We start from the raw sequence: 22,148 nt of genomic DNA on the forward strand, positions 1-22,148 counted from the left end.
GAAAGAGTCAGACAGCGCTGAAGGCACAATCAAGCGTAGCCATCCTCTGTCTCCAGATCGCCAGTGCACACGGGTGTCCCCCGGGGGAGCGAGAGCACTGGCCAAGTGTCCCAACTCACCCCCAATGGCTATTCAACGTTTCTCGCTCCCCACGCAAAAGGCACTCTCAGCGAAGGGTTCTCCAAGCAGCAAGAGAATTGGAAGGATGATGGTGACAAGTAGAGACTTTCACTTTCCCAGCTTTTCCTGTAAACAGTCTGTCCTGTCAAATATGAGAGTATCTTATATGTAGTTGCATGTTAAGTCGCTCCAATCAAGGCTCTTTGTGACCCTATGGACTGCAGAAAACCACGGTCCTCTGTGCATGGAATTCTCCAGGCAAGAATACTGGAGTGGGCGGCCCTCCTCCAGGGGATCTCCCCAGCCCAGGGATCGAACCTACATCTGTTTATGTCTCCTGCACTGACCGTGGGTTCTCTACCACTAGCGCCACCTGGGATGTATGACATCCTCAACACAGGCTAGAGCTGACTTGGGTCCTAACACACGGCTTACACTTCAACAAGGTATACTTCAGTCAGAGGATGAGATGATTGGATGGCATCACTGACCCAGTGGAAGTGAGCTTGAGCAAATTCTGGGATAGTGAAGGACACGAAAGCCTGGCGTGCTGCAATCCATGGGTCACAAAGAGTCAGACACGACTTAGCGACTGAACGACAATAATTCAGTCAGCTGTGAAATCAATTTAGTTTTGCAACGGCTTTCTTCTCTTTAATAAAACGCATCGCACAGCAGCTCGCAAGTAGTGAGGATTAGGACTGTCTTCTGAAACTTTTAGTTTTAGGTCTTGATGTAAAATGTATTTCTTACATGGGTCACAGTTCAAAACAGGTTTTAAGGTGACTCATAAAATTCCACGATAGAAATTTATAAACCAAGATCTAATTCTAACTTACAACTTCTGCAACTAAAAGCTGATCAGTGCTGCTGTCTCCAGCTGATGCTTGCCCCTCTTTCAATCTGAATTAAATTGAGAGAAGCAACAAATGTTCAATGAAGGACAGGGAGTTATTAAATCTACCACTCAACCTAATTTCTTTATGTCTATTTGTAGTTACTACATTAAGCTAGTGATTTCCATTTTTCCCCAATGCTAATGAAACTGGGATGTGGGAGGTTAAAAAAAAAAAAAAGGAAAAGTGCCCCCCCCCCCAACTCCTCTTATGAAACAGTTATTAAAAAGGATAACTCATTCAGACTTACAGCCATCGACCCCTCATGGAGTACTTGGCACAACAGCGTTCAGTAACAGTTGCTGATCAAACAAACAAAGTATCAGTCTCATATTTTAATTTCTTCTGCAAACCCAAGTTGGGATGAAACAAATGTTACTTTCTGCTAAAGTAATAAGACTAACTCAGCAAGGCCAGTAGGAGTATGAGTTCAAAAGTAGGAAAGACCTGGTCTCTAGTCACAGATTGCCACATAATGCACCTTCTCACCTTGGGTCAGTTCAATTAGTTTCTGCTGGTTTCCACATCTAGACAATAACATAAATTACACCTGCACCTCAGGTGGTACCAGTAAGAATCTAGAGGCATAAAAATGATTTGCAAGACAATGAAGAAGGAAGTTTTAACTGCAATTATTCTTTTAAATCAGGTTTGTTTTTTTTTTTAAGGATCTTTGCCTAGGGGCTGCCTGAATCCACTCTGCTATCTTTCTTGAAATTTTTAAGCCATCTCCACATAAATCCTGGTCAGGAGATGAGAGAGGAAAAAAGGGAGGGAGATGGGATTAACAGGGCAAGGGCACAGGTGGGTTAGCACTTTCCTCCCGTTTTATCCTGGAGAGCCGTCTGAGGCAGGTGTGCCTTTACGTTAATCCTCAATAACAACTCTGAGGAAGGCCTCCCTGGGCAGCAGCAGCTGCTGATTCAAAGCAGAAAATAAAATGTGTGTGTTGTTTTTCTTTTGGAGTGGAAGGGAGAAGGAAAGAATATTCCTTCCCAAATGGCACATCAGAAACAAACATCATAGATTGTATGGAGGCACTTCAAACACAGGGATGACTCTGTCCAAAGCCACCTCGCGCCCCTAAAACTGCAAGAGCTGAAAGTCTAGTTGTTTCAACCAAATAAAAACTTACCCGCCTTTATACTGAGAAAGCAAAATAAAAACAGCTCCCTTGTAACTTTACGGAGGAAATATGTTTGGGGAGGCAAGCTTTTCTTTTTTGAAGAAATGAATCTTCCTTATCCAAGACTTAAGAATTCTGGCCCACACTCCTGAAGCAAAAAATTGAAAGGTGAGGACAAAAAAAAAAGTGTTGAGACTAGATAACCACCTGACCTGGTGACCATCTGATACTGACTGGAGGGCATCAGCCAGAGAAGCTTTAAGCACCTTTTTAAATAGATTCCCTTTCCACAAAGGCTGACTACACCTCCACAGTAGTACTGAGCAAGGCATGTGTACCAGACTACATACAACCTAATTAACAGCATAAGAGTATATCTCAAGAAAGTACTGACCAAATATGGTTCTTGGTGGGGTTTTTTTTTTTTTTCCAAATCATTACAAGAGGTCCTTCTTGCTCTACTGGTCAGAAATACATTTTTACCCAGTTCACCCTGCTTTCCTGTCTCTAAATTCAAACCAAACCAAAGCAGGAATTTTAGGAAATACCAAGAAACCACATCTGATTTCTACCTAGCGGTCAGCAGTAGCTTAGGTTTTTTAATGCGTGTTGTTTAAAAGCTCTTTACAGGAGGTTCAAGGACAGTTTTCTTTTTAAGTACAGTAAAGTTATTAATGTTAATTGTCACTCCACTTTAAAAAAAAAGCTAAAATCCCGGTAACTTTTTTCTAGATATCAAACCTGAACAATGAAGTCGAGTTTTCTACTTCGGATTTAGAGAGAGAAAAGATCTCTCTCGAATGAGGGGGCAGATTCCTGGCTCCCATGTGGTCCAAATACTTCTCAGCCCTCAAGAGGAAGGGGAGGAAAAAAAAAAAAAAAAACGAAACAGTACGTTGAACACTAAAATACAAATAATCCACTCGGATACTTGTGACTGTTTTCTTAAAGTTCGTACGTTCCCTCGCCCGGCTAACCTGGGGGGAACAAAACTTTTGAGAGATACCGTAACCGTTCCGTAGAGATTTTTAATCCCAAACATTTGCCACCATTTACCCGTTTATACACATCACAAACTAGCCGAGGAAGGTGGTTTTTATTTTTCAAACGCCTAAACATAATCCCCGAAGGCGAAAAACTTTCTTTGATGCATCCTCGCCCCCACTCCAGAAAAAAATTATTAAGCCGCTGGGAGGCCAACAGGCCACAAAGAAGCCACGGAGAGGGTTAGTGGGAAGGGACTCTCCGTGGTCGGATCCAATCGAGTTTCCAAGTCCAGCCCAGAGTCCCGGGACCCACGCTGTCCGAGTGCAAGCTGTCCGATCGATTCCTCCCTTCCAGAACGGACTTCCAGGCTTCGCACCTTCCCGTCCGTCTGCACCGGGAGGAAGCGCGCGGAGCAACGCGCTGAAAGCGGAGCTGGCGCTTACCCCTTCCTCTCCCCGCCCTGTCTCCTCCACCCGCCGGGCCGGGACGAGCCGGGGCGCGCCCGGGGGCCCCCTCTCCGGGGTAGGGGGGGTGGGGAGGGACAAGGGCCTCCACCGCTGCCCACCCCTAGCCCGCACCCGGGCCCCGAGAACGAGCCGGGCCTCCAAGGGCATTTCTCCACATCACTTCTTCCCAGGGGATGGGCCGGCGCGGGGCCTGCTGCTCGGGAGGGGGACGCGAGGAGGGCGACTGGGCCAGCAGCGCACATTCTCCCCTCCCCGGACCACCGGGACTCCCGGCCCGCGAGGGCCGCCTCCGGGCCGCGGCCCCCCAGGTCCCTTCACGACCCCCACCCCACCCGCGAGACCCGGGCCGCGGGGCCGGGCAGGACGCCCCGGAGGCGGCGAGCGCGGCGCGGGAGGCCGGCGCGACCCCGGAAGGGGCAGCGTTCGGGGGAACTGGGGGTTGGGGGAGCGGCCGTGTTTACACCACCAAGTTCCCCGCTTCCGCCCCGGCCCGCGCATCCCTCCCGCCCCTCGGCGGCCCGGTTCCTGCCTGTACCTGCATGCCGGGCAGGCCCGACTGCACCGGGGAGTGAGCCATGGCGGTCAGGACGGCCACTTCCTGGGACGGGACGGCCGGGCCGCGGCGATCCGCGCGGGCGACGAGGCCCGCGGGCCGCGCGCAGCCCTCCTCGGGCGGCCGGGGTCGGGAGATGGGGGGCCGGCCGGCCGGAGCCCGAGGCCACCCTAGCCCCCCGTGGGTCCTGGGCCGGGCGGCGGGCTCAGGAGCGGGCGGCGGGCCTCGTCTCCATGCACCGCGCCGGGGACGGGCTGCGAGGAGCGCGGGGCCTCCCTGCGAGCGGCCGCCCTGCTGCTGCTGCTGCCGCCGCCGCCGCCGCCGCCGCTGCCGCTGCTGCTGCTGGACTGGAACCGGGCGGCCTGGGCCCGCGCGCTGGCGCCTGGAGCTGGAGTGGGGCGCGCACCGCCGGCCGAGCCCGCGAGCGCCGAGCGCGCCCCGCCCCGGCCCGGCCCCCGCGCCCGCCCCCGCGGCCGGGCCGGGGACCCCGCCCCGCGCTTCCGGGAGGGGGAGGAGGCTCGCGGCCGCCCGGCGCCCTAGGCCGCAGCGGTCCGCTCCGCCGCCGGGCCGGGCCGGGTAGAGGTCCGCGCGGCTCCCGCGGGCTAGACCAGGTGGAGGGGGACGCGCGGGCGGGTGCGGGGCTAGGGGCCTCAGTTAGCGGGGGGTAGGGGTCCCCCCCGGTGGTGAGATGGGAGGGCGCGGATCTTCGGAGTCAGGGATGGGCCATGCGCCCACCCCGCCCTGCAGGCCCGGGCCGGTCGGACACCCCGGGGGATCTGGGCTTGCCTTCCAAAGAAGCCCACCCCTCTCGGCCTGGGGCCCCAGGCCACTTCCCCGAGGGCAGAGCCTGGGGGCCCGGCGGGGGCCTCGGCCAGCGGCCGGTTCAAAACTACCGGGGCGGAGCTTCTTCGGTGTCCGGGTGAAGTTTCCAAACCAACCCAAGGAGGAAGCCCTCCGGGAGGGGAGAGGCCGAAAGCGGTTCGTTTCCCGTGCTTTGGCTGCTTGAAAGCACTTGGAATACTAGGAGCTGTGAACTTAGCCAACAAACAGTGAGGGGGCTGAACCCCATCGTCTCTGGGCCCCGGACCAAGGCGTGGGGGCGGGGGACGTCCACCCACCAGAAGGGAGAAGCGGGCAGGGAGGGCCGAGGAGGAAGGGAAGACAATGGAAGGAAACGATGTCTAGACTTTCCCCTGCCTCTCTCCCGCTCTTTCGGCTGCCTCCACCTTCTGGTCACCTCTCCTCCGACTCCAGAGGAAAGAAGCAAGAAGGAGTGAGTCACTGCTGCCTCCAGAAAGTAGTAGTTTGTTTACAACGACCAACAGCGGCAGTCCCCTGAAGGGACCGGCTGCAGCTGGGGTTGCTAGGACCCCGACGTCTACATTCGTGCCCGTGAATGACGTTGCACCAAGGCTGGGTGAGGCTGGACCTCCAAAAATTAGCCCATAGAGTTCGCAGACCGCTGGAAGAAGTTGAAAAGCCCTCCACCGAATGAGGAGTGTTTCTTCTCAGAGGTGTCAACTGGATTCAGAGTTCCCTGCGGTGCTCTGGATCAGATAAGCAATGACTTAAAAACCTACTCCCCGCTTTCCTTTGGGAAATTATGCATGTTTTGTATCCTCAGCATCTTCCAGGATACTTTCAGATACCTCACGGTGGTCCCTGGTGTGCGACCGTCACTGAGCCTTGAAACCCTGCCACCCCCAAATACTGTGAAGAGAATAGAGCAAATACAAACTTTAAAAAAAAAGCATGAACCCTGATGCTTAGGGCGCTCACCGGCTTGTGTAAATTTTGTGTACACACACACAAAAAGCGTACATAAAGAGATAGACAGCAGATCAGACAAGCGTGTGAATATTAAAAAATGTTCATCTTTAACCCAGGCATTTTCCTAAGGAAACAACGGAGAAGTGCAGAAGAATGGATATAAAAAGATGCAATGTGGTGATATTTATGATGGTGGTAAAATTGGGAACCGATTAAAAGTCTGAGACTTACTTAAATGATAATATAGTCATACAGTCATTTAAAGTGATGTACTTCAATATTTACTAACACGGGAAAATATTTTCAAGATATATTGTTAAGGAAATGCAGGGTAGAAAGCAGTCTGATCTCAAGTTACTTCATATATATGAAGTTATATTTAAATATATAACCCTTCATATATATGTGTGTGTGTGTGGATGTATATAATTTTGTGTGTAAATGTATAAATAGAGAAAAACCTGGAAGTATATGCCCCAAGATTTAGCAGTGGCTAGCCCTGGAATTAAAGATGATTTTTTTTTTTTTAGTTAGTATTCAACCAATAGAGACCATCGTGCTAATAGGTCTCTCCTGAAACTCCAGTACTTTGGCCACCTCATGCAAAGAGTTGACTCATTGGAAAAGACCCTGATGCTGGGAGGGATGGGGGGCAGGAGGAGAAGGGGGTGAGATGGCTGGATGGCATCACTGACTCGATGGACATGACTTTGAGTGAACTCTGGGAGTTGGTGATAGACAGGGAAGCCTGGTGTGCTGTGATTCACGGTGTCGCAAAGAGTCAGACACAACTGAGCGACTGAACTGAACTAGGGTCAGCCACCAGGCCAATAACATGGCAGCTAGATGAGGAAGAAATAGGGTGAGTGAACAGGAATATCCAGGCACTGATCTGTGGCAGTAGCATAAGAAATTCAAAGAACCCTTGGGCCCACTTTGCAGTGGGCTAGTTTCCAACAAATGACCCGGGGGCAGCAGGGGTGCATAGTAATCTAGGCATAAGAAGTATTCAGGGGACTTCCCTGGTGGTCTAGTGGCTAGGACTCCAAACTCCCAATGCAGAGGACTTGGGTTCGATCCCTGGTCAGGAAACTAGATACCACATGCCGCAACTGAGAGTTTGCATGCTGCAACTAAATGTCCTGCGCGCTGGGGCTTCCCTGGGGGCTCAGTAGTAAAGAATCCACCTGCCAGTGCCGGAGACATGGGTTCAATCCCTGATCTGGGAAGATCTTACATGCCACGGAGCAGCTAAGCCCCTACACCACAACCATTGAACCTGTGCTCTGTAGCCTGGGAGCTGGAATGACTGAAAGGCCACGCTCCACAACAGGAGAAGCCGCTGTGCGCAGCACAGCTAGAGTAGTCCCTGCTCACCGCAACTGCAGAAAGCCCATGCACAGCAACGGAGACCCAGCACAGTCAAAAATAATAATTATGTTTTTAAACGATCCCACACGCAGTAACTAAGACCTGGCACAACATGACCCAGAACAGCCAAAAATAAATTAAAATTTTTTTAAAGAGCCCACATGCCACAACTAAGACCTGGCACAACCAAATAAATAATTTTTTTTAAGTATTCAGAATCCCAGAGACTAGTGAGGCTAAGCCCATGTTGGTTACAACAGGATAGGATTTATCTGGACACAGTGACTTGCATTCATTAGCTGGTCTGTTTCCCTATTCCCTGCTTATCGCCTCATCCCAACTAAACTTCATTTCCTCCTCTGACCATATATATACAACTGAGCAGCGTGCTCTTTGAAAGAGAAAAGAGAGACCAAAAAGGAGGTACTGGTTTCGCTCAGTCATAGGCAGACATTCCCCAGTATGGCCCACAGTAACCGCCTCCCTTTGTTTCAGCAGAGCAGAGATGATTGACAGGCCTGAGCCAATGATGAGATCCTAGCCAATTGTTCACTGCATCCATTTCAATACTAACCCATTCTTTGAGTGCCAACTTATGTCAGACATCTACTTCAGTGCTGGGCATACAAAGGACCAGATCCTCACGTGCTTCATCCCACCGTTGGTGACATGACCTCGCAGCATCCTAACTTCAGAATCTTACAATACTGATTGATTAAAATCAGAACCACACTAGCCATAATTTCCACTAAGAAGAAGATTATCCTCTCATCCCCTTCTTCGTGTCACGTTGCCTCCACTCTCAATTACAATGACAACAGATCATACATACTGTAATTTCAGAAGGAGAGATTTTGAGGGTCTCCATAGAGATTATGCATTTCCTGGTCTCCATGGAGATGCTAACCCATGAAATTATTTTCATCCCCTGACCCTCTTTGTCTTTTGTGTTGACTTAAAGACATGAGTTGGGCAATGAATTGTGCTCTCACATATATTCGGGGCCACAAAGGACATTTGCATACCCCTCCAAATATAGAACCCTTGTGTTTGACTTCCCCTCAGCCAGCTCACAGTCTCAGCAGAGCTCAGTGGAAAACAAGAATTCAACAATCAGTCCCTTCACTTCTCCTTCTGAGTTGAAAAGATAAACACCCCCAAATGCCACTTTATAAAGAACAGCTAGACAAGTAGCACATTAGCAATTTAAATTTACAGATTAAAGAAAAGGACTCACACGGTGAACTTTAAAAGAGAAATATTAGTAGCTTGGATAAGTAACAGAAGGCTTAACAAATTTCTATACATGTTAAGCAGGTGAAGACACAAAAGAGGAAGACAGATAATTAACATCAGTATACAGGAAGCATGTCTAGTCATGGTCGGATGACATGACAGCAAGAAAATATATCTGCCTAGGGCTTTTCTCAAGCCCTAGGAAAAGATCTAGCTACACTGAAGAATGGTACACATGAAGTTTGATTCTGGGTGTGTGGGGCTCAGAGGGCAGGCTCTCACAAGAGCATGACTCTAAGTCAGTCTGGGGTTGCATCCTGCCTGTGTGTCCTAAGGATGCCATTACAGAGTACCACGGACTAGTTGACTCAAACTGAAATTGATCATTCCCTCACAGTTTTGGAGGCTAGAAGTCCAGAGTCCAGGTGTCAGCAGGGTTGGTCTCTTCTGAGCTGTCTCTGCTTGGCTGGTGGCTGGCCATTTCCTCCCTGTGTCCACACCCGGCCTCTCCTGTGTGTCTGTATCTGTGTGTATGTGTCCTGAGCTCCTCTTCTTGTAAGAATGCTCATAATATGTGATTAGGCCCCACCCTAATTACTTCGTGTTAACTTAGTTACCTCTTTAAAGACTATCTCCAGGGACTTCCCTGATGGTCCAGCGGTTGAGAATCTACCTTCCAGCGCAGGGGATGCAGGTTGGATCCCCGGTTGGGGAACTAAGATCCTGTGTACTGTGGGGCAACTAGAGAAAGCCCATATGCACGCTGCAACAAAGACCTAGCAGAGCCAAAAAGACTTATTTCCAAATGGAGTCACATTCTAAGCTATTTCAGATCAAGACTTTAACATATGAACCAGGTGAGGGGACCCGATTCAGCCCATAACACACCCTTCTCACTGTAAATGCACCTCTGGTCACCCCCTCTAAGCAACTCTTCCAGGCTTAGCTCCATGAACATGAGTTTCCTTTCTCTTTTCCCAAGGCCCTTCTACACATGTCATATTTCACATTTCTGCTCAGAGGCATTGCTTCATATTTCTCTGGGCGTAGTCCCTAAACTTTATGCTGCACAGAAACCAGAACACCATCTCTAATCACTGGACCACTCAGAGCAGTGGCAGGTGTTTGCTTGATAAAATATTTCTAATTAGGAGAATTCATCTGGAATACATAGCAACACATATCAGAAAAAAAGTTCAGAGTATTTTGCAGGGAGTACATTAAAAGTCGTAACCACTCATTTCAGCCAAAAGGTTGTTCTTTTGTAAGGTCTGTTTTTCTTTCTAGTTCTCCTTCACCCCTGAGTATCACCACAGTTGGGGATGCAATTCACCAGAAGGATTGGCGTCTGGGGCCCCAGGGTGCTTTCTGTTGTGCGATCCTGGCGTGACAGTTCTAGGGGCTCACAAGAGGGAAACTTAGGCTGTTCAGAAGGACTCACTGAAACAGGCTCACTAGAAAAATTCTCTTGTGCAATTTTGCCTGGCAGAGAGCCAATTAACCGAGCACGTCACCCTCTCAATAGTGGCCACTTGACCCTGCCAATCAGCTTAGAAAGGATTCTGTATACAAAGACTCATCAAGCGGTATGTGTGTATGTGTATAGTTCCCATGTGCGTGTGTGTGTGAGTGAGTGTGTGTGAGTGTGTGTGTGAGTGTGAGTGTGTGTGTGTGTGTGTGTGTGTGTGTGTGTGTAGTTCCCTCTCCCAAGGCTGGGTTTGCTCTCAAGAGTATCCAGAACAGGCATAAATGAAATCCTCCCCAGAAGGGTGATGTCATCCATCCTACAATCACGGAACCACAGTAAGAGTTCTTAAAAGCCCTTGGCCCTGTTTTGTGACAAGGAAGATAAATTGTAGAAAATGATTTTAATTTTCACTTCAAGGCGATCTAGGGAATTAAGGAACATTGTGTAACCACACAAAGGTAAAATCTGCCTCTGAGATGCAGGCATTGATGGTGAGCCTGAATTCCAAAATGCACAGAACCAAGTGTACATACTTGGAATCCTCATGAAAATACTGGCTTTATACTGCCCTGTCAAGACTCCACCTTCAAAAAGATAAGCATGTAGTCCCATACAATAATTTTCCAGCCCAGATTTATTTGGTTTCCCAAGAAGCTATGCTTAGTGATACCATCAGTCAGAGATCCTCGAATAACAAGTGACTGAAACCTAGCTCAAGCTTCCATAAGCACAAAGGGAAAATTTTAGCTCAGTGGCGGAAATCCAAACTTGGCTAAATCAGGCATGGAGACATCCAGGAGGGTGGGCACAATGATAATAAAATCAGAGCTCTGTCTTTCTGTCACATCTGCCAACCTCTGTGTGGCTTCATCCTCATATAGTTCCTCTCTACAAGAGTCACTCTACGTGGTCCTTGCAACCCCGGAGAGAGTGACTTCCTCTTGCACAGTGTCCCTAGGCTACATCTAGTGGAAAAACTCACATTTGTGCCTGTACACTCTTGTGAGACCAACCAGAGGACAAGAAGACAGAGCCATGGACAAGTCCAATACAAATAGCGTGCAGTGTGGAAGGGGGTTTACCCAGGGAAAAAGGACGCTTGGCCTGATACATCCCACCCCTTGACTGCCCAGCAGGAGCCTGCACACGCACATACACTTGTGCACATGTACGTGTTCTCTTTTTCCATGCATGTAATTTCTTCTTCAACATGATACAGCCAAGCTACGCATATCCAACCATGTACTTACCTCTTCCCCAAAGCAGGTCAAGCCCTAGTGCCTTCTAATTAGACCATCCATTTCCTAGTCCAGATGCTCCGGATAATACACATTCCCTTTTATCAAATCTAGATGTGGCTTTTCACAGGCCAGTTACGCCGAAATGTTAAATCTACATCTAAATGTTACGTGTTAAGAATAGAACCACCGTATGACCTAGAAGTTCCACTCCTGGGTACAATCCAAAAAAAAAACTCACAAAAACTTTCATTTGAAAAAAATACATGCACCCCAATGTTCAAAGCAGCACTATTTACTATAGCCAAGACATGGCAACAACCTTAGTGTCCACCAAGAGGTGAACGGAGAAAGAAGATATGGTACATATATACAATGGAATACTACTCAGCCATAAAAAAGAATAAACTTTTACCACTTGCAGCAACATGGATGGACTTGGAGGGCATGACGCTCAGCGAAATAAGTCAGCCAGAAAAAGACAAATATACTGTTCGATGTAATATATGTGGAATCTAAAAAATAAAATAAACTAGTGAATTTAGCATAAAAGAAGCAGACTCACAGATAGAACAAATTAGTAGCTACCATCTCATTGCATTTTCTGGCCTTTTTATACCAATAACCTTCTAAGTGTTGAGCAATGGTACATTTGTAAGGCAGCTGCCCATGCCTGAAGGTATTACCAGCTGGGCAGTACCCAAGACACCCAGAGCCCCAGCCCAGTGTGCTATACAAATGCTAACCTTCTCTCTGTACATGTGGATTTCCTAAGTTTTCATCCTCTGTCCCTACTGAGTCCAAAGCACACACATGATCCAGGTCCTGAATCATTAAGAGGTAACAACTCAGTCAGATTCAGATCAGAATCCAGAGACAGAAGACAGTTTCAAGGTCATCAGGGGAGGCGGGTGAGGGGACTGTACACTAAATGAAATGGTAATGAGCAGACAAGAGCCCTATGTCCATTGGAGTGGGGGGCCTGGAGGCTTGCTCTGCACAGCTGCTTAATCTAGTAGACAGGAAATCTCTTACTAAGTTCAGAATCTTTTCACAAAGATCCATGGACCAGGGGTTGACAGATCTTTCCTGTGAAGGGCCAAACAGTCGGTAGTTTTTACATTTGTGGAGCACACGACCTCTGTCCTAGTTACTCAGTTCTGGTGTCAGCAGACCAGCACAGACAATATGCATATAACCCAAGACAAGCGTTCTAAGGAAACGTCATTTACAAACACAGCTGGCAGGTTTGTGGACCCCTGATATGGATGAGTAACTTAGAGAGTTGGGTAAGTGGTCAGACCACAGCATGGAGTTCAAGCAGGACAGGTTCAGGGAAGGACAGGAAGAAGGAGGAAAAAACTACAGCCACACCACATGGATAGGAAGAGTGGAGACCAAGGAACTATCCTGGACTGTGTATTGTAAATAAGTCTGTATTACATGATTGAGGTTACCGATAAAGGCAGAGTTCAAAATACAGACATAACTGGCAAGAATACGAGGAGGCCAATTTCCCTATGAGGATGCAAGACTTCCGGGAACATTACCAAGAAATCTTCATAATAAAAAGAGAGTCATAGAATATCTATGAAGAACCGCGAGGTCAGAATTAAGGTCAGGGTCCAAGTTTGGTTTCTTTCTCTTGTAATCCCAAGAGTGTTCCTGGTATGAGATAATAGAGGAATCATATAATAAACACTTATTCATTTATGTCAGACATAGGCAAGTTTAAAAATTCTTTAGAAAGTGTTTAAAAATATAAGGGAACTGGCACTTATATAGTGCTGGCAGAAGCGTAAATCGGTATGATTATCCTAGAGGAATCTTTAGTAATATAACAGAAACCTTAAAATAGTCAGACTTGAACATTTTTATTTCAAATAAAGTAAATATTTTGTTTCAAGGTATAATAATTAGAGAATAATTACAACTACTTAAGAATGTATATACGAAGATGAGTATTGTATTGCTGTTTATAATAGAGAAAAAATAGAAACAGTTGAGTTATAAGGGCTTGTCTAAAAAATTATGATGCTCTTATAGAATGGTATAAATTCTATGTAATGGTTTTAAATTATTGCGTAAATTAATATTGACATTTATTTGAGATACACATGATTCACATAAGGGTAAGTGAGAAAAGTAAGTTACAGGAATGTAGTATAATAAGATTTTTCAGTAGGTTGTTTTAGAACAATCCTGCTATTAAGAATGACAAGAAAAGCTAGACAAATTGATTAGTAGAAGACTTAATAAAGAAGAAAAAAATCCCATGTGTTGGAAGTTACCAGAAAACTAGCAAGGCAGTTTCTGGAGCCAGATCCAGAAGAGAGTGAAGCCGAGAGGTGAGCCTGGCATTTTGGGCTGCTTTTCTCCTTGAAGCAATTGCTAATTTGAAAGAGACAATTTAGTGGCAAAAGAACAAAACAGACAGAATTTTGGCACTTTCACAGGGCCAGGCGGGCAAAGTTTAGATTGTGGTGCCCTCTAAGGAAGATAAACTCAGGCAAATAATCCAGACTTTTGCTTGGGGCACAAAGCGCTATTTCTCTAGTGTACGGAGAAGGCAATGGCACCCCACTCCAGTACTCTTGCCTGGAAAATCCTATGGACGGAGGAAGGTGAGTCAATAACCAGGCATAGTGAATTAGAACCTACAGAATATAACTAGGCATGCAAGAAGGCAAGGCTTGACAGAAAACAAAGAGAAGAAAAATACAATAGAAACGTATTCATAGGAGCTATCATCAGAAGGAACATGAAAATAAATATTAGCAATATAGTCAAGACTTGGAGCAGAAAATGGCAACCCACTCGAGTAGTTTTACCTGGGAAATCCCATGGACAGAGGACTCTGGTGGGCCACACTCCTTGGGGTCGCAAAGAGTTGGACACGACTGAGCACGCACACATGCTATATAGTCAAGAAATTAAAAGGCGGAGAATTTGCTACAACCCTGGAAGCTACAGAAATGAATCAATAAAAATTCTAGAAATAAAATATAATTGAATTTTTTTTAATTAGTGGGTTTAAAAGCTGATTAGATACAACTAAAGAGAGATTTAATAGAAAAAGTATGGGTGTGTGTGTGTGTGTGTGTACACTGCAGCTTAAACATAATATTGAATAAAAGAAGACAGACATAAAAGAATACTGCACATACAGAACACTGGATAGTTCCACTTACATGAAGTTTAAAAAACAGACAAAAATAGGGACTTTCCTGGGGATCCAATGGGTAAGACTCCATGCTTTCAATGCAGGGGGTGTGGCTCAATCCTGGTCAGGGAATTAAGGTCCCACATGCCACATGACCAAAAAATTAAAAAAAATTTTTTTTTAATAAAAACAGACAGAAATAATCTACAGTGTCAGACATCTGTGGTTAAATTTAGGGAAGATAAAGGGAATAATGGTTAGGTGTGGGAATGGGAGAGGCTATTTCTTGACCTAAGTTGTGGTTACACTCATCCACTGACTAAATTATTCCTCAAGCCGTTATGATTTGTGTACTTCTCTCTGTATATGTTATACATCAATAAAATATTTACTAATATATGTGTGTGCTGCTGCTGCTGCTGCTGCTAAGTCACTTCAGTCGTGTCCGACTCTATGCGACCCCAGAGACGGCAGCCCACCAGGCTCCCCCGTCCCTGGGATTCTCCAGGCAAGAACACTGGAGTGGGTTGCCATTTCCTTCTCCAATGCATGAAAGTGAAAAGTGAAAGTGAAGTCGCTCAGTCGTGCCCGACTCTTAGTGACCCCATGGACTGCAGCCTACCAGGCTCCTCCGTCCATGGGGTTTTCCAGGCAAGAGTATTGGGGTGGGGTGCCATCGCCTTCCCCAAATATACGTGTACACATACCTATAAATAAGAAAGTCTATTAATATAGGTTATCTTTGAGCCTTATCAACAATTTTCTTCTTTTCTTTGTATTTTTCTGCAATAATCTGGATTCTTTGCGGAAAAGGAAATTAAAGAGAGAAAAAGAAAAGAAAAGAAATACTGACCTTGCTTTTTTTTTTTTGACCTTGCTTTTTGATTGAGGTACAATTGATGAATAACCAACCAGTTTTATTTATTCAAATTCTCCTGATCCCAGAGTAAAAATGAGATTAGATTTGGCTTAAGAGTCTCCTAGAACTAACAGTTGTTAAACAGAGAAAATGATGGATTCTTCTTTCCTGATAACCTTTCAGAATAGAACAATGGCTAAATATGTTCCTCCTGAGGGCATGGCTGTAGACCAGAACACCTCTGAAGATTAATTTTTTCATCTGTGAACCTATAGTTTTCCAGATGAGGAAGGGGATACATTCAAGGAATTTCTTTTATAGTGAGTGTACTTTCCACATAGTGGGCTGGTGGCTGGGAATAATAATATGTAATCATGATTCTAGGACCTTACAGTCTACGGGGGTCATATACATGTAGATGAGATGTGATAAAGTAAATGCCACTCACGCCCTTACTAACCATTATGAATTGTGTATACACAAGTCGGACTCTGAATCAGAGCCTGGGATACTGCAGTAAACAAAACGAAATCTATGCTCTCATGGAGACTACAGTCCAGTAAACAAATAGATAACACATCAAGCGGTGATAAGTGCAATGAAGGAAAAACACAGCAGAGCAAGGATGAAAAATGATGGTGGAGTTGGGACACAGAGCACCTATTTTAGACAGGCTGAGTGCACGAGTAACGCCGCTGTGTCTGGGGACGCTGGGACACACATCTGAATGAGGTGATCTACGTGGCTTTCGAGCAGTCCGGGAAGAGCCAGTGTGCTTGGACCACGCCTGAAGCTGCAGGAGAAAGATGAGCAGGCAAGAAAGAATGTAACACACGAAGCAGCCTGGAGCAGATCACGTAGGGACTTAGGGTCTGGGATGAGGACTTTATCTTTGTGAAATGGGAAGCTGCTGGAGAGTTTGGAACAGATACATGATCAGATCTGACTTAAGTTTTAAATGAGTTTCTCTGGCTGCTGAGTGGAGAACTGATGTGAAAAGGCAACTTTTCATGACAAGATCATGAAAAGACTTGCTCTTCTCTTGGCAGGATGTGGTTTGAACCACGAAGATATTACAAGGAAAAGGGAAAAGGGATATTATTCTGGATATATTTTGAAGGCAAAGACAATAGGATCTGTTAAAGGAATAGATGTAATACATATAAAACTAAATAAATAAAGTCAAGAATAACTTCAAGAATTTTGTTCTGAGAAACTAAGATATTTGAGATGCAACGTTTATTGAATCAATGTAGTCTTGAGAAATGCAGTTGGGGAAGGGAATGGGCCTATAGGAGCAGAACCAACTCACTGTTGTTTTAATGCAAAGGAGAAAGCAACTAAAAAGACTGAGGAAGGCAGGTAGTGCCTCTGAAAATCATCCATACCACAGAGACTTTGTAATGCTCATAATATAAAAAGCTGCTATTCACTTTCCCCAATTTTCTCTTTTTTTCACTGTTGCGTTTCAGTAGGGTCATAATTAATGGTCAAACCACAATATTCAAACCTGTAAATCATTGTAACTCATAAACATCCTTTACCACTTTCCTTAAGTATCACCCTTTCTGGAAAGCTTTCCCTTGTCTCTTCTATTAAAGTTAGGTAAGCCCTCGGGGCTTCCCTGGTGGCTCAGGGTGGTAAAGAATCTGCCTGTCAGTGCAGAAGACGCAGGAGACATGAGTTCAGTCCCTGTTCTGGGAGGATACCCTGGAGAAGGAAATGGCAATCCACCCCAGTATTCTTGCCTGGGAAATGTCATAGACAGAGGAGCCTGGCAAGCTACAGTTCATGGGGTCACAAAGAGTCAGACAAGACTGAGCGACTGAATGAACAAACGATTCCTCCTGTAGACTTCCCTGGAACCTCAAGGATCCTATCATATTCCTTATCAAATAAACTGTATTACCATCACCCATTTCTGTCTGATCAAGTAGACAGGTCCAATTAACTTTATGGGAGTAGACGACTCAGGACTTAGCACTCAATAAAAAATATGAGAAAGAAAGAAGGGCAGGGAGGGAAGAAAAGAGGGAGGAGTCGAGTGTATCATCTCTCCATTACATGGAGATTATTTCATTGCAACAGGTTCAGTTTGCTTGAACTCACTCTTGCTCCTTTAGGCCAGGTGAGCTATAGGTACATTCTAGAAATGTTGTCCTAGTATAATTAAGTGGAAAATTATAATGTGATGACTTCTAGAAACATCTTACCACCATCCCTCTGTTGCACTTGTATTAAAACTAGAATTATAGATCAGAGCTGTCCACTAGAATGTTCTCTGGTGAGGGGAATATTTTATATCTGGGTTTCCCAGTAGTTATACTAGCTGCCTATGGCTACTGATCATCTGAAACGTGGCTAGTATGACTGACAAAATGAATTTTAAATTTTATTTAATATATTTAAATTTAAGTAACCACGTGTCGTTAGTAGCTACCATTTGGATAGACTCTTGATATTAGAACTCGTATTTTCTAATTTTCTACCTTTACAGATGAATAAACCCAGCCTAAAAGAAGTCAACATTATTTGCCCAACTTCCTAATTCCTTGTACCAAAACACGTCCCTGGTTTTATCACTAGTCATACATGGTGTGACCTTTATGTTGAAATCTATTTCTTACATAGAAACTTCTAATTTTCATATTAGCAGACCAAAAGTTCCTTATAAATTTGTAACCAAGAGAACACTTTAAAGGGAAAAAAAAGAACTTAAGTCCAGCTATATTTAGAAAAAGGTGATTTTCTCCATAAAGAATTTTTAAAAATTATTATAATAAATTACATATTGTGGCTCATCTGATGATCACTTTTCTTAAGCAGAAGCATTTGTTGAAACTCAGAATCAGCTGTGCGTAACATTACTGGATTACCAGTGGTAAACTGAACACCTGAACAAAGAACCCAATTTCTGGGGCTTTACAGTCATCTCTGAATAATAAGGAAGTGTGGATACAGAAAATAACTGAAAAATGACCAACTATTAATATATTTTTTAAAAATCACATCTACCTTTGAAAGCCCCTCTACTTTCTGTACAGACACCTTGGGAACAAAGAGGTTGGAGCTGTGTGTGTAGGTGATGGTGGTCGGGTAGCAGCTGTGGAAGGATTAGGGAGCTAAGGAATTTTCTCTCTTCCCTCCTAATAATAAACACAATTCTTGGGGACCTTACTGGGTACCAGGCCCTAGAGCCCACAGAATGTTCTTTTCCACAGCTTAAACTAAACTCTACGTCTCTTTGGACTTGTGCGTGCATGCTTAATTGCTTCAGTCGTGTCCAACTCTATGCGACCCCCTGGACTGTAGCCTGCCAGGCTCCTCGTGCTTGGGATTCTCCAGGCAAGGCTACTGCAGTGGGTTGCCATGCTGTCCTCCAGGGGATCTTCCTGACTCAGGGATTGAACCTGTATCTCTTAGATCTAGCTTGCATTGGCGGGTGGGTTGTTTACCCCTAGTGCCACCTGGGAAGCCCTTTGTCTTGCATATCCACCTGGCAAGTCTCTAATCGTAGATGAATCAAATGTCCAGTTCTCCCTCTGGCACCTGAGAAGTGGACCACCTGGGGTAATCCTCACTGTCGGGGCGGTGGGGGCGGGGCGGGGCGGAGCACGGGGGCGGCTGGGGACAGGCTGCAGACCTCAGATCACCCGTCTCCAGTGGGACCCTAGGCTCCCTGTAGACCACCTCTGAGACCCCAGGAGGCCTTTCTTCCCTCTTCTGGCCCATTACTTTCAGCAGACATTCTTTCCTGCTTCACCAAGAACAGATGCTGTCAAATGAGAAATCTCTCAGTATCTCATCTCCGAGGCTCCAAACCTATTGACCTTGGCCCCACTCCTCCCTTCTGGGGAAAGGAGGGATGTCGTGCCCTTCCCCACATCTAAGTCCGCTCTTTACAGTGACCTTGTGCTATCTCTGGTTCTCTGTTTCTCTTTGCTCAATATTTCTCATCAGCATTTAAACACACTCAAGTCTCTTCTGTTTTAAAAGATACAAAAGTGACCTTCCTTTGACCCCACGGACCCCCTCCAGCTACCCTCCCAACTGTCTCTCTCCATCCACAGACCACCTCTTGGAGCTGTGACCTACTTCCTCACTTTATCCTCCCTTCCCCAAGCCCTCCAACCTGGCACCCACTCCCACATACTCCACAGTTCTCGCCAGTCTCTGCACCCCCACTGCTCTGAAGCAGCACTAAATTCACCAATGACTGAGGCAGATGTATCTCAAGGGCAATTTGAAAACATTCATCTTTTCATCTGAGCATCTGACATGGCTGACTACACTGCCTTCTTGCAGCCATCCCTTCTGCTGGCACCTGTCTCACAAATCCTCTTGGCTTGCTCTTACCTTTTAGCTTTCTCTTTCTCATGCTCCCCAGTGGGCTCAGTCTATTTACCAAACTTTTAAATAGTGGAAGTTCTTAACACATTATTGACCAGAGATGCATTAATCTGTCTTTTGTTACCTGAACATTATTGACCAGAGACATATCAGCTCAGTTCAGTCGCTCAGTTGTGTCCGACTCTTTGCGACCCCATAGCCTGCAGCACGCCAGGCCTCCCTGTCCATCATCAACACTCGGAGCTTACTCAAACTCATGTCCATCGAGTCGGTGATGCCATCCAGCCATCTCATCCTCTGTCGTCCCCTTCTCCTCCCGCCTTCAATCTTTCCCAGCATCAAGGTTTTTTCAAATGAGTCAGTTCTCCACATCAGGTGGCAAAAGTATAGGAGTTTCAGCTTCAGTATCAGTCCTTCCAAAGTATATTCAGGACTGATTTCCTTTAGGATGGACTGGGTGGATCTCCTTGCAGTCCAAGGGACTCTCAAGAGTTTTCTCCAACACCACAGTTCAAAAGCATCAATTCTTCGGCACTCAGCTTTCTTTTCAGTCCAACTCTCACATCCATACATGACTACTGGAAAAACCATAGCCTTGAGTAGACGGACCTTTGTTGGCAAAGTAATGTCTCTGCTTTTTAATATGCTGTCTAGGTTGATCATAGCTTTTCTTCCAAGGAGCAAGTGTCTTTTAATTTCATGGCTGCAGTCATAATCTGCAGTAATTTTGGAGCCCAAGAAAATAAAGTCTGACACTGTTTCCCCATCTAGCTGCCATGAAGTGATGGGACTGGATGCCATGATCTTAGTTTTCTGAATGTTGAGTTTTAACTCAACTTTTTCACTCTCCTCTTTCACTTTCATCAAGGGGCTCTTTAGTTCTTTTTCACTTTCTGCCATCAATGGTAGTGTCATCTGCATATGTGAGGTTACTGATATTTCTCCCAGCAATCTTGATTCCAGCTTGCGTGTCATCCAGTCCAGCATTTCTCATGATGTACTCTGCATATAACTTAAATAAGCAGGGAGACAATATACAGCCTTGACGTACTCCTTTCCCAATTTGGAACCAGTCTATTGTTCTGTGTACTGTGTACAATACCAGGTCAGGTGGTCTGGTATTCTCATCTCTTTGAGAATTTTTCAGTTTGTTGTGATCCACATGGTCAAAGGCTTTGGTGTAGTCAGTAAAGCAGAAGCAGATGTTTTTTTGGAACTCTCATGCTTTTTCCATGATCCAATGGATGCTGGCAATTTGATCTCTGGTTCCTCTGCCTTTTCTAAATCCAGCTTGAATATCTGGAAGTTCACAGTTCATGTACTGTTGAAGCCTGGCTTGGAGAATTTTGAGCATTACTTTACCAGCGTATGAGATGAGTGCAATTGTACGGTAGTTTGAGCATTCTTTGGCACTGCCTTTCTTTGGAATGAAAACTAACCTTTTCCAGTCCTGTGGCCACTGCTGAGTTTTCCAAATTTGCTGGCATATCGAGTGCAGCACTTTCACAGCATCATCTTTCAGGATTTGAAACAGCTGAACTGGAATTCCATCACCTCTACTAGCTTTGTTTGTAGTGATGCTTCCTAAGGACCACTTGACTTCACATTCCAGGATGTCTGGCTCTCGGTGAGTGATCACACCATCGTGATTATCTGGGTCATGAAGATCTTTTTTGTATAATTCTTCCGTGTATTCTTGCCACCTCTTCTTAATATCTTCTGCTTCTGTTAGGTCCACACCATTTCTGTCCTTTATTGTGTTCATCTTTGCATGAAATGTTCCCTTGGAATCTCTAATTTTCTTGAAGAGATCTCTAGTCTTTCCCATTCTGTTCTTTTCCTCTATTTCTTTGCATTGATCACTGAGGAAGGCTTTCTTATCTCTCTTTGCTATGCTTTGGAACTCTGCATTCAGATGGGTATATCTTTCCTTTTCTCCTTTGCCTTGTGCTTCTCTTCTTTTCTCAGCTATTTGTAAGGCCTGCTCAGACAACCATTTTGCCTTTTTGCAGTAGCCATCATAGTCAACAAAAGAGTCTGAAATGCTGTTGCTGCTGCTGCTGCTAAGTTGCTTCAGTCATGTCCAACTCTGTGTGACCCCATAGATGGCAGCCCACCAGGCTCTCCCATCCCTCGGATTCTCCAGGCAAGAACACTGGAGTGGGTTGCCATTTCCTTCTCCAGTGCATGAAAGTGAAAAGTGAAAGTGAAGTCGCTCAGTCATGCCCGACTCTTAGCGACCCCATGGACTGCAGCCTACCAGGCTCCTCCATCCATGGGATTTTCCAGGCAACAGTACTAGAGTAGGGTACCATTGCTCTACTTGGATGCAATTTAAAAAATGACAGAATGATCTCTGTTCATTTCCAAGGCAAACCATTCAATATCACAGTAATCCAATTCTATGCCCCAACCAATAATTTTGAAGAAGCTGAAGCTGAACAGTCCTATGAAGACCTACAAGGCCTTCTAGAACTAACATCCAAAAAAGATACCCTCTTCATTACAGGGGACTGGAATGCAAAAGCAGGAAGTTAAAAGATA

At 45.6% G+C, this 22,148-nt stretch overlaps 1 protein-coding gene and 1 long non-coding RNA gene across 2 annotated transcripts in view; one reads left to right on the plus strand and one right to left on the minus strand.

The window, feature by feature from the left end:
* Positions 1-4,589, minus strand: part of STK24 (serine/threonine kinase 24) — a 96,615-nt gene extending 92,026 nt beyond the window's left edge. The window contains exon 1 of the mRNA XM_069601926.1: positions 4,132-4,589. Within this exon, the coding sequence (XP_069458027.1) occupies positions 4,132-4,173 (42 nt within the window). The 5' untranslated portion in view covers positions 4,174-4,589. The remainder of the gene's footprint in view (positions 1-4,131) is intronic.
* A 63-nt stretch (positions 4,590-4,652) lies between these two features.
* On the plus strand, positions 4,653-6,158 carry LOC138446683 (uncharacterized). The gene is made up of 2 exons (XR_011259511.1): positions 4,653-4,760; positions 5,404-6,158. It is a non-coding gene; the product is annotated as an uncharacterized lncRNA (long non-coding RNA).
* Positions 6,159-22,148: the final 15,990 nt, after the last annotated feature.

The sequence above is a fragment of the Ovis canadensis genome, chromosome 10, assembly GCF_042477335.2.
Source record: "Ovis canadensis isolate MfBH-ARS-UI-01 breed Bighorn chromosome 10, ARS-UI_OviCan_v2, whole genome shotgun sequence".
Lineage (NCBI taxonomy): Eukaryota > Metazoa > Chordata > Mammalia > Artiodactyla > Bovidae > Ovis > Ovis canadensis.